The following is a 12,803-nucleotide window of genomic DNA, read 5'->3' as shown; positions in this document are numbered from 1 at the left end:
CACTGTGAAGAAAAATGATGACCGTCAGGAGGTCTCCCTGGAGGCCCCAGCCCAAAAAATAATGTCTCATGATAATTCTTCACCCTCTTTAAGTGTACGAGGGTTTCTGTGCTACCACTCATGAGGCAAGAACAAAATGTGATGACAATACCAGTCCCTGCTATATTTAAGTCTATTGTTTGACAGGACTCACCCAAAGCCTTGGGTGCTGAAAATTTGAAGTTTAGGAATGATAGTGAAAAACAAGTCCATCATCTTGGTTGTAAATCCTCTTCCACTGGTTTGGCTGTAATGCCATTCAGCAGATTCAACAGAAATATTTACCAGCCTTTTTTTATATTACTGTTTCATCACCTTCATGAAATAACAGCACCTATCGGTTATCAACATAGACATTTTTCCAGAAGCCTGCTTGAAAAAATGGTAGAATATTTTTTCTTCAACAAGATAACACACTAATAGCACCTTTTAGGTAAATCAGGGGGAAATAATTATTCAAAAAGATAACGAATAATTCCTCACACCCTTTGTGTGTAAGGGGGTTCTCTGCTACCACTCAAGAAACAGGAAGAATCACTCTTTGTATTTATGAGTTACAGCATGTGATGAGGCTACCAGCCCCCACAGTATGTACGTTTAAACACAACCAAAGTCTATGGTGCTGGCAATTTAACCCCTTCCATGCTGGTGACGAACCCCAGCCGTCACGCTACACGGTGCTCGTGCGCTGATGACGGCTGGGGTTCGTCACGGCCCCGCCCTGTTCGTGCGGCTGCCGCACACGGGGGGAATCGCGGCCGCACGGAATTGGTTAATGTACAGGAAAAACACCCAAAATGTTTACAAAAGTTTGGTTGGATTGTCAGTCTGCAGATTCAGCAAAACCTTTTACAGACAGAAAAGAACTGCCTTATAATCTGTCAAACAGGTGGCTTGTATATTCTATCTAGTATGAGGCTACCTCTTGAAATGGTAAATAAACCAGCACTATTGTATTGCAGATAAAATCTGGAATTTACCAAATAATTAGGGTCTCATTTAGAGCCTTGAATACAGATCACCAACTCTCAGATCAAGGGCATCATTCACAAAGTTCAGTCAATCAATCAGTATTTGTATAGCCCAGCACTGTCACCCCTAGAGGTATCTAAGCACTGAGGATGCTGTGTCTCAGTCAAAAAGCCAGGTCGAGTCTCTTTCTGAAGTCTGCCAGGGAAGGTGCTGTTTAGAGGAGGGGTTGAAATTAAGTCCAGGTCCTGGTGGCTATGTAGGAGAAGGAGCGTCTCCCACTACTGTTGCGATGGATGCAGGGGGTGTGATATAGGGCATGTGAGGAGAAGCGCAGGTGTCTGGAGGGTTGATGGAATTTCAGTCGATGGTTGATTTAGGATGGACCTTGGTAATGGAGGGCTTTGTAGGCTTGCCTGAGGATCTTAACTGATACCTCTTCTGGAAGGGGAGCTACTGGAGGTTTCTGAGGTGGGTAATTATGTGTGAAAGTTTGGGTAGGTCAAGTATGAGTCTGTAAGGAAAACATACACTTTTATCTAATTTAACAATTTTTGGGGTATTCACAAACAAAGTTTAATTTTATTAACAGTAATTTTACAACTGCCGAGACTCAACACTCATGGCAGGGACACTGCACATAGAAATATAGGCCTGTCCTATCTTTTTATGTGAAGGCTTGTCTGCCTCGACTGCAGAGTTTCAGCAGTCATAAAATTACTATTAGTAAAATTAATCTCATAGTTTTTGAATACTAAACAAATTGTAAACTTGGACAAAAGTGTAATTTTACCTTTGTGAATTAGGCCCCAAGACATGATAATGACTGAATAATGCAAGCTGAATGTATCTCTGTCCACTGTAATGCTGAATTTGTTGCCTATGGAAGCTCAAAAATGGGGCTGCTTTGCATGTGGCTTACCTTTCACATGGTGGTCTAGATGTATCAATATTTGATGTAGCAGATGCAGGAAGACAACCTGCTGCGCTTTTCTGGGTCAAATGGGAAGAGCAGGAAAGTGCCATATGTACCAAAATAAAGCACATCTCTGCTCCCTTTCTGCAATGGCGCACTGTGTGCTGCCAAGGACCAATGCAGGCCCCCTTGTGCCATGGTGCTAGGCTGCTTGTGTCTTTGCAGGAAGGGAGACTTTCTTGCACAAAAACAATCCTGAGAGTTGTTTTACTCTTTCTAATTACATAGCATTTCGATGCATTCCTAGGTTTACCTGTCTTGGTAAATCTAAGAATATGGCAAAATAAATGGATGGTTGCAAGGAAACACAAAGTTACACTTCTATAATGCATTCCCAGCACAGAAACTTGCACTTCCTTGCATAATTTTATTTTCCAAACAATGGGGTCCATTAGGATGGTGGACAGATCGCCATCGCCATGCAGGCGGTGGCGATCCGTCCGCCATCCCTGCCCGTCCGCCACCTTTCTTCTCCCCGCCATATACGATGGCGGGGAGGACCATGGCGGAGGGGAAGACTGTCGGCCGCTTTTCCGTCGCGGTCGGCTTGCGACCGAGGCGGAAAAGGCCTGATATGGTGGCGGTGTCTATCAGGCACCGCCAGCTATATTAGGATGGCCTGTGAGGAATGCCTTTCCAAAGGCATACGGTCTTTGCTTTGGGGGCCCGTTGCGGGCCCCCAGGGTTAAGGGAGGGTGGGGGTGCACATGGGGGGTACCTATGGTACCCCCCAGCATTTCAATGTACACCATGACAGGCACCGCGCGGTGCCTGACATGTTGTGCATTGAAATGTACAACGTGCATTTTTTGCATTGCGGCAGCCGGTGCTTCAAGCACCGTCCGCCGCAATGTAAAAAATGCGGGATGCACCCGCTACTGTGGCGGATGCATCCTAATTGCATCCTAATTGGGGGCACGGTTCCTCCGCCCTTGTGGTGGATGGTACAGGCCCCCTACAGGATGGTGGACGGACTTTGTCCGTCTGCCATCCTAATGGACCCCATAGTGTGGCCACGCAAGATAGTCTTGCGTGGTTTGCTAAATCTGACTTAAGGATTGTGTTGCCCTTGTGTCATGACGCAAGGGCAATGCAATACTTTGATAAATCAGGTCCTTTGTTTTTATGCTCATACATTGTCCTCTTTTTTAATGGCGAGGTTGCCATACACATACACCTTACACTATCTCTATGATATGCTCTGCCTCTCAAACCTATGACAGCCAAGAAAAGAGAATAGGCAGCAACCGTTCTCCCTTGAGCAAAAATAGTCCCCTTTAATGAATGATCAACCTTTGTTCATCAGAGTCACTGATGGTTGCCTTTCCTTCACTACAAAACCCCACCTGTCCCCCATTGACCTAATCTGGATATAAGGATTTTGGGCATTTCATGCTTTCTGTTAAAGATGTGGACTTACTTATAAGGAATAGCTCAGATTCCTGGACCCCGGCCCTATTGCATACCAATAACAGTTATCAAATCAGATCCGAAAATGTGGGGCTATGTCTTGGTGCTACTTTTTAATCAAACCACTTAAAATGGTCATGTTCCAGCAAATTGGAAAGGCTCTTAACTTCAACCGATATATAAGTAAGGCCCAGGATCAGAATCTAGCAGTTATCGGTGTATTGCTTTGGTAAATGCTGATGGTAATTTCTCTGCCAAGCACCTCCATTTATTTCCTTTTGCTTGGGCTAAGGCAGATGATTGTATTCTGGTTAATCAAACTGGCTTTAGATCTAAGTGTTCCACCACCTCCTATTTATGTGTTTTAACTACTATAATTCATTGTGCACTAAAATTAAAAGGACTCATTTATTTGTCTGTTTTGTGGACATTTCTTCTGCTGTTGATAAGGTTTAAAGACAGGTAATGGAAAATGTTATTTTAGTGGATAAAAGATGGTGCTCTTTTGCATTTATTAATTGATCTCCATACGGACACCTAGATCCAAGTGAAGCCAACGAGAGCCCAAGGTCTGACAACAAACATTAAAACTAATAATAGGTTCAAACAAGGCTGCACATTGTCACCTTTGATACTTGCACTTTATATTTCTGACCTAACCTCAATACTTAATCAGTTCAGCGGGGAACCTCCAAAATTTGGCAATAAGAAAATTCCACATGTTATTTATGCTGACAATCTTGTTTATATCCCAACAACCCAAATTGGCCTCCTAAAACAGGTAAAAGGAGTAGGAGCGTGCAGCACCAAACATGGTTTGCTAATTATTATTATGCAAACTAAAATAATGTAATGTGGTAAACCTAAGTCAAGATTCACCTGACTAAGTTAAGATTCACCTAGCAACTGGATAAGGAAATTGAACAGGTCAGGGAATATACAAATTTAGGATGGACTATGACAATAAACTTGCATGGCCATCACAATTGAAAGAGATCTGGAATAGGCATACATCCAGTAGCAGCTCCTCCGCTAAGACAGAGGAACGTCACCCCACTGAACAAAAGTAAGAACAAAATGATAATACCTACTGTTAGTATCATTTTATTTTTCCTATAGCTATCCATGGCTCCCGGCAAGGCAGGGCTGGCAGAGCAGGGAGAGGAGTGGTTTACACGACCGCTTGGCTGGCCCTCTTGGGCCGGCCAAACAGTTCAAGCGCACTTTGCATGTTCCGACCAGGCTGCATTACACAGCCTGGTGAGAAACATACAAAGCCTCCCTGTCCCCGTCTGAGTTCCGATTCCCTGCACTCAGACCAATCACAACGCTGCATTCCAGAGACTGGGAGCTGGGTGCTTTCTACTGCTGGCCGGGAGTCTGCACGAATATGAAGGAGGATGCAGCAACGGAGCGGTCAGCCGGCCGGTGGGCAGGGCATTCCAGGTTAAATTTTTCATTGCTCTGTCCTTCGGCCCCCATCCTCTCCCTGCACTATACCGCCCGGGACTCGTAGCAATAGGTACTGCTTAAATCTACTGTTATAGCAATTGCACACTCTGCACATTTATTTGGGGGGAATGCTATGGAGCCAACGTTAACAATGCTAACAGCAAAATGTAGCCATTCATTACATGTGTGGCAAAAGATTTAATAAACAGACCATGGGGGCTTTAAATATTGCTTTTATTCAAATTTTACAAAATATTTTTTACTTAAGGACTTCAACCACACATGCTATGATCTGATTGGAATGTGTTCTTTACGCAGCTTACTATATTAAACAACATAAACTTAGATCATTATTAATGTGACTGTCAAAATTTATATTTGCACAATCTAAATGGATTGATCATAGAAGATCTGAAATGATACCCAGGAAACCAACTGATTGCAATGGTTTTGGAGTTACAATCTCTACCTCGAAATCAACTGCTTACCACAATAAAAATCTTAGCTGCAGTTCCTAACATGACCTGTATACTAATAATCAAAAAGAAGATGTAAGTGGTGTTATATGAAAGTGACATACTTGCTTTGACAACATTATACATTCACAAATTTCATCAACAAGAGGCAACCGTACTTAGATTCCAACTGAAATACATGGTCAAAAAAAGCCATTTACGTTTCAGGCTTTTTCATATTCTGTTATTGCAATTTGAGGGATCATGGAACAAGATCAGGGCTAACAATAGACAATGCTGCTTGTGTAATTTATTTCCCACAGATTCTTTACCTTTGCCCCTCAGTATTGAGCTTGAAAAATTAATTTCTGAATCAACTCTTCTACAAGAAAAGACGCTACAAGGTTTTGTTTTCTTGGGAGATCCAATCAATCCATTGGGTGTTTAGCTACATTTTTTTCATTGGTAGAGCTGAGTCTGTAAGCCCAGTTCAAATAACTCGTTTTAGGGGTTTTATACATAACATTATGAACATGGATTTTAATTGTGATTGATGAATGATTGATATTCATTTTTATGTTATTGGAATTAAGAGGTTGTTTTTATTATGAAAGATATTGTATTGATTTTTATATACATTATGTAATAAAATCATATCTTCCTAAATGTAATTGGAATTATGAGGTTGTTTTTAATATTTAAAATATTGTATTGATTTGTATATACATTATGCAATAAAGTCATATCATCCTAAAAAAAGCAAATAACAGAATGCTGATATAGTGTGCTTAGCTTGAAGAGCCAATAAGTCAAATCATGGCAGATGATTCTTAAACTAAAAAATATCATACAGTGATTAAGATGATAATGAAACTGCCTGACTTGAAATGTAAAAAGAAGGAAAGAATTACCACGAGCATCTTTCAACTTCAATGGTATTATTTTAGCAGATTTTTTATATCAGAGTTCAGTCCTTCTTACCTTTTCTGTTACATACTCATCACAGTTCATAAGCTGCAACATTGAAACTGCACTCTTGGCTACATTATCTAATGGAGGCACAAACGAGAGCAACTCATTTCATGTAAGCACCCAACATGATTTTGGGAGCACAAGAAACATCTAGACAGTGACATGCAGTTTTTAATAGGAGTTTACCCAGACTCATAACAGTCGCTTGATTCTAATGGGATTCATTCAACAGAATGAAGCATTTTATAGTGGACAGTGGTCTGACCATGGATATAACCTTGTTTCTAATTGTAATACTTCCTTGACTATTGACATCCACATACTTTGTAAATTTGATGTGTGACTAACATGGTCTTGGACACATTCCTGATACAACAATATGGCTGATCAGCACATAAGGATAACATGGCTTTCACCAGACTCATATAAGCAATAATCAAGAATACACACAAATGCAAGCCTGACCTAGAAATTTCCTCACTTTGCACAACAGAACATATAAATTCACTCACTAAACGTTCTCTCGTATTCCTTTATTTATGGCATGTTCAACACCATTTTCCATAACGGTGCAACATTGCATCTATAATTGCAAGTGTATTAGAAACTTAGAATTGTAGGCTTTGTCTTGAGTTGTCATGAGCATGTAGGAGTACCATAACAAAGCGCCAGGAAGATCAACCATCTATGTAACTTTTTTCAACAAAACACATTTTTATTTATTTGTTTATAGATGCACTAATGGCTGGAGCAACTTCAGATGTCTTTATCATGAACAGCGCTAACACAATGTTCCCCGTGTTACTGCTGGCCAAAACCCGAGGGTACATCACTGGTGCAGAGGCTGATATTCTAGAGGTAAATACTATTAGGATGTCATAGTCAAAGACCACTCTTCTAGACCAGTAACAAACAAATGGATTCATTGCAGTAGTTTGAACTGAGGTGGAGGAAGATACAGTAAATCATGTATCAAGAAACGCAGTGGAGCATTGCAAACCAAAATACAACTTACAAGATCACACCTCCTCTCCTGTGCATGATACTGTGCGGACATAATTATTTGAAGATATAGTTTAAAAAATCAGTGATCAAAAATGTTACTGATTCGCTGGATCAACGTCAGACCAAGACTCATATTTAAGTATTTGTCACTAGATTGCTGTCAGAGCAGAAGGCCTGGAACAAACTCTCAAGAAACAGAATATCCCATTTGCAGAATATCCAATGCGCAAAAAAATACTTCAGATTGCTAAAACGGTAAGGTAATTCCTTTACATTTTTTTAATTGATTGTTTACGCAATGCATTTTATTGCAGGGGTTCCGTAATGACCATTGCATTTCCCTAATCGAAACTTACTTCTATTGAATTTCTAATACACTGTCTCTAATTTTACCATTTAAAACTGTCACTGGACCTCCGAACACGAGGCTCCCTAGGATTTTTTTGCTAATGTTTTCAAAGTGACTTTTTGAAATCCACTGATTTATGGTTGATGAGGTGTACATCCACCATCAGCCTGAAAGCCGTCAGTAGAACCACAGCTACTATGTCATTGTATGTTGATGTTGATTCTGCATGCAATAATGCCTCGTCTGGTGCAATTTGCTGCATCTGCAGGGAACCAGCTGATTTTAAAATCCTGTAAATCTTTGTGTCTTTGTCTCACAGAGCAATCAATTAGTATTTTACAATTTCCAATGAACGTAAAATGTTCCTCAAAGGCAATAGCAAATCCATTTTTAATAGTCTGATTTGTGTTATTTGAAATTCCAACTTATTTCGTCTGAAATTTGTGCCTTCCAGAGTTACATATTTTTATAGAAAACAAGGGGGACCCTATAATTGGCTGTGGACCAAGGGTTAGTAACAGTTTTGAAGGAAACAATGGTCCAAAGCAGTGCATAAATATAAGAAAGCAAAGCCGTAATAAGCCGCCTGTGTTTATCCAAGTCCAGCCGGACAAGGAATTTATTTACACAATGTGGGAATCATTTACAAAAGATACAAGAGCACAATCCTGTGCTTTACCACAAAACAGAGAAGTTTAGAGAGAATTGGAGGTAAGGGATAGGAAAAGGTTTTCAGGCAAGGAAAAGAGCAAACTGGCCACTTTTTTAGTAATCAAAAAATAACAGTGTTTTACCAGAGTAGTATGTACAGCGCAATGATACACAATATTTTATACCGTGCAACTACTGTAAAAGGTCGACGTTTCGATCCCCCGCTCTGAGATACATGGGGATCATCATCAGGACTTAGTAATTGAGTTGCCTGTGGGAAAATTATATATACGCCTGTGGGAAGACAGGGAAGGAAAAAGTTTTTCTTGTTTAAAAATGGAAAAAGATGGAAAAAGAGAGTCAGCATTACTCCACAATCTTATAAAGATTAAACTTTGATTCACGGTGACAGCTTGTGAAGTGAGTAAACAATACATTTGAGTGAAGACGATGACTTAGCGAGCATTAAAATACAAGATTATTTACACTTTAAGGATCATTTACGAGTGAAGTTTCCAAAAGTTTTTGTCAGAATTTCGGCGCAGTGTGGGCTCGTTCATGCATGGCAGTGTTCTGCAAGGGAATGAACGGACTCCAAGTGATTTTGGATTATGGTGATCGTTCGAAAAAAATAAATATATATACTAAATTCGGCGCAGTGTGGGCACGTTTGTGCATGACAGGGATTGATTATGGAATATATTGCGGGCATAGGCTGGTGATCGAGTGACCCAAACTAGAACATGCGGTTTGTTAAAATTACCTCTTTTGAGAAAAAGGTAGTGACTCTGTGAGGTGAGGCATGCAAATATGGATTTACCTCTTAGAGCAAGAGGTGCGGTTGAGGGGACTGAAGTGGCTCGAGATAGCCAGACAGCTGTTATGCCGTGTTGCGTCGCACACGAGGTCAGCGGGCGGCGCTGGGGGCCATGGTCTTTGTCCACGTGGCGGAAGGTACTCCGTAATTCCTTAAAAAACAGAGCCAAAATGCTCGATTAAATAGGGTTCCAGCAAGGAAGTGAGAAGGGGGTTGTGCTAGGCAGAAATTACCTACCGCACAGTTGGCCGGATTACAATCTAGTGGTGCCGGGTCAGTGTTCGGATCCGCGGCTTGAATTGCCTGGGTTGCAAAAAAACGGTACCGGGTCCGGATCCGCTGTTTAGGGGAGAGGGGAAAGGATTAGCAGCGGCGATGCTGCATTGGGCATTAAAGGAAGCCAGCAGGTGGGCAACGTGGCTTACCTGGTCAAAGGAGCGATGTCCTCATCTAACACGGCGCAGCCGATGCTGCAGTAAGTCCGTGAGTGGACTGGAGAGTGTCGGTGCTCAAGTGCTCGGCCGGTGGTGGGTGGAGTTACGTGCCGATGGGGGCGCAGCCCCGTGTAGTCTGGATGGGTGAATAGGTGAGCCTAGCAAGCATGGCGGCCATTTCTAAGTGGCTAGACTAAGCCTCTGTGTATGGGGATTACTCTTCAAAGGTGAGGTGAAGTGAAAAGTGACATGAATTAATACAAAAAATTAAATAAATTAGCTCACATTATTGTAGAGCACTTAGTCTAAAAGATTTTTACAGAACATTCATTCAAAAGGAAGAAAGATAATGGACCTATAATAGAGTTGTCCAATCTTCACTTCGATTCAGGCCAGTACGAATTGTGTCAAATTGCAGGATACTTTTCAGTTCCTCTCTATTCATTAGTTGAGCCAAATTTCCTCCACGTCGTGGCACTTTCACCACTTTCAGGATTGTCCATCTTAGATTGTCCTCTGTGTGATTTGTTTCTGAGAAATGTTCGACTAGAGGAGCATTGGGGGTCTTACATCTGATCCGGCTCCTATGCTGGGAAATCCTGGTCTTCGCCTTTTGGGTGGTCTGGCCGATGTACATTTTGGGGCACGGGCAAATAATCGCATAAATAACATTGCTGCTATTACAATTACTAAGACATTTCATAGAGGTAGTGATGCCATTGTGTGAAAAGTCCCGTGCCTCGATAGTGTACTCACAAACATTGCATGCCCCACATTTAAAATGTCCAATCACAGGTGGCAATCCCCATGCAGATTCAAGAGTTGAAGTGAGGGGGGGATCTGGGAGAGCTGCTCTAACCAGGTGGTCACGGAGATTTTTACTTTTCTTAAAAGCAAACAATGGTCTTTCTAATTTAACCATCTCTGCGTTGATTGTGGGCCAATGTCTGAGGATGGATTTCCTAATTTTATTGGATACTGGTGAGAAGGTGGTGACACACGCCATCCTTTCATTTGATTCACGATTCTTCGGTGCTAGTAATGATTCCCTAGGGCAATACCATGCTCTTTTGGTAGCTGTTTTGACTAATCTACGAGGATAGCCACAATGTTTTAGTTTATTAGCCAGAACGGTAGCCTCTTTGAAGTAATCTGTTTTTGAGGAACAATTCCGTCTAATCCTGAGGAATTGGGAGTATGGGAGCGAATCTTTCAATGCTTTTGGATGGTTGCTCTGATAGCTAAGCAATGTATTTCGTTCTGTCGGTTTCCGGTATAGCTTGGTGAGGAGTTCTCCCTCATAGTGGTAGATGGTAAGATCAAGGAAGGCAATTTGGTCTTTGTCATGGGTGAGGGTAAAGGTCAAGTCGGCACAGTTATTGTTAAGCCAATGCAAAAAATGGTTAAGTGTGATTATATCGAGGGTCCAAATAATAAAAATGTCGTCGATATAGCGACGCCAAAGTTTGATGCCTGAACAGAAAGGGTTTTCATCCGTCAGGATTGAGCCCATTTCGAGGGCATCCATGAAAAGGGTAGCCAGGTTTGGGGCAAAAATAGCCCCCATGGATGTACCCTTGATTTGCTGGAAGAAGATGTTGTCAAATACAAAAAAGTTTTTTGAAAGGCATAACTCAAGTAACTGTAGGATAAATAGTGTAGGTACCCTGTGCGGGCGGGGACGGGAATCGAGAGTTCTTTGAATTACTAGAAGTGCAGTTGTCTGCGGGATATTGGTGTAGAGCGATTCTACGTCCATGGTACAGAGGGTATCTTTAGATGGATCAAATGGGAAATGTTCTACAAGATTTATCATGGCCGTGCTGTCCCTTATGTAGCAGGCAGTATGGGGCACAAAATCTTTAATGAAAAAATCAACATATGCTCCCAAGGGTTCAAGGATAGACCCACAGGCGGATACAATCGGCCTGCCAGGAGGATTGGTGGAATTTTTGTGGACCTTGGGGAGAGTGTAAATTACGGGTAAACGGGGAGTTTTGACATTTAGAAATAGAAATTCTTTTTTACTCAAGTAGCCATCCTTGAGTGCATCTTTGGTAAGTCTCAATATGGTTTCCTGAATCTCTTGGGTTGGGTTCCTAGGTAGTCTCTGGTAATGATTGGTGTTGTTAAGCTGTCGTAAAATTTCAGCTTTGTAAGGTTCAATGTTTTGAAGGACAATACCGCCCCCTTTGTCTGCACTCTTAATTATAAGGGAGGAGTTGTTTTTCAGGGAGGTTATGGCATCCTTTTCTTTTCGGGTAATGTTGTAAGGGATAAAGCATTTTTTATTTTCTAATTCATATAAGTCCTTCAATACCAGCTTTTCAAAAGTAATGATCTCAGAGGGGACCATACCTGCCGATGGTAGGAAGGTAGAGGGAGGCCGAAAAGGTGTATAGGACGTTAGGGCGGGAGCAGGATGCAACTGGAAGAATGCTTTCAGTCGTATCAATCTAAAAAACCTTAATAGTTCGGTATGCAGCTCCATATAGTTGGGGCGTATAGTTGGGACAAAGGAGAGGCCTTTCTTGAGGAGTTCAACCTCAGAGTGTGCTAGAGTATGCTGCGAGAGGTTGAAAATAGGAATAATGTCCTGCGGTTGCTCTGGGCGGAAACACATTGTATTCTCTACCACTGGTAATAATTGTTCCGCGTTTTGCGCTCTCCCGGCGGGTTGACCCAACGTTGGGGTTTCTTGACCCGTCCTCTCTGGGGAGTGTTTGGTTGGCCCCTTCCTAAAAAATTCGGTTGTGCTAGGCCGCCTCTCCTTGATGTACTAGGTTCCTCACCTTGGTCTGAATTCTCCGAGGAATCCGCAGAGGTATCAGAAAAACCTACTAAGTTTTGACGTCTGTTGTAACGTCCCCAAGGTCTTCTATTTTGGGGGTTGGCGTAGGATCGGTTGGTATAGAAATCTTTTTGCAAGTACGGATAGGTGTTCTCAACGTTGTAGGCCTTTATGTCTTTCTTTATTTTATTGGATTTTTTATTTTGCTCTATACGCTGGAATTCGGCTACGGTTTTGTCAACCTGTTCTAGTAGTTTTTTAGTTTCAGTGGTAAGCTCGGAGTCATTAATTTGTTTGAATAAATCAGATATTTCTATTTCCAGGGTTTTGAGGGTTTCACTGGCGATATCGATGCCGAGCACGAGCCAATGCCTGGAGCATGTGGTACCAATGTAACTGAAGTTGGAGATGTATTTGGGGTTGTCTGTGAAGATCCCCGGTATATTGCGTACCTGCAAGCCTACTGGAATGATCTCTGCTTTT

At 41.8% G+C, this 12,803-nt stretch overlaps 1 protein-coding gene across 1 annotated transcript in view; it reads left to right on the top strand.

Moving 5' to 3' along the window:
• The window catches only part of LOC144756128 (vitellogenin-A2-like), an 80,355-nt gene that overhangs the window by 21,748 nt on the left and 45,804 nt on the right, over positions 1-12,803 (top strand). The window contains exons 14-15 of the mRNA XM_078645684.1: positions 7,007-7,131; positions 7,432-7,533. Coding sequence (XP_078501810.1) covers positions 7,007-7,131; positions 7,432-7,533 — 227 coding nt within the window. The remainder of the gene's footprint in view (positions 1-7,006; positions 7,132-7,431; positions 7,534-12,803) is intronic.

This window comes from Lissotriton helveticus, chromosome 1_1, assembly GCF_964261635.1.
Source record: "Lissotriton helveticus chromosome 1_1, aLisHel1.1, whole genome shotgun sequence".
NCBI classification, from domain to species: Eukaryota; Metazoa; Chordata; class Amphibia; order Caudata; family Salamandridae; genus Lissotriton; species Lissotriton helveticus.
The sequence above is the reverse complement of the archived record's forward strand: the minus strand, read 5'-3'. Positions and strand labels throughout refer to the sequence as shown.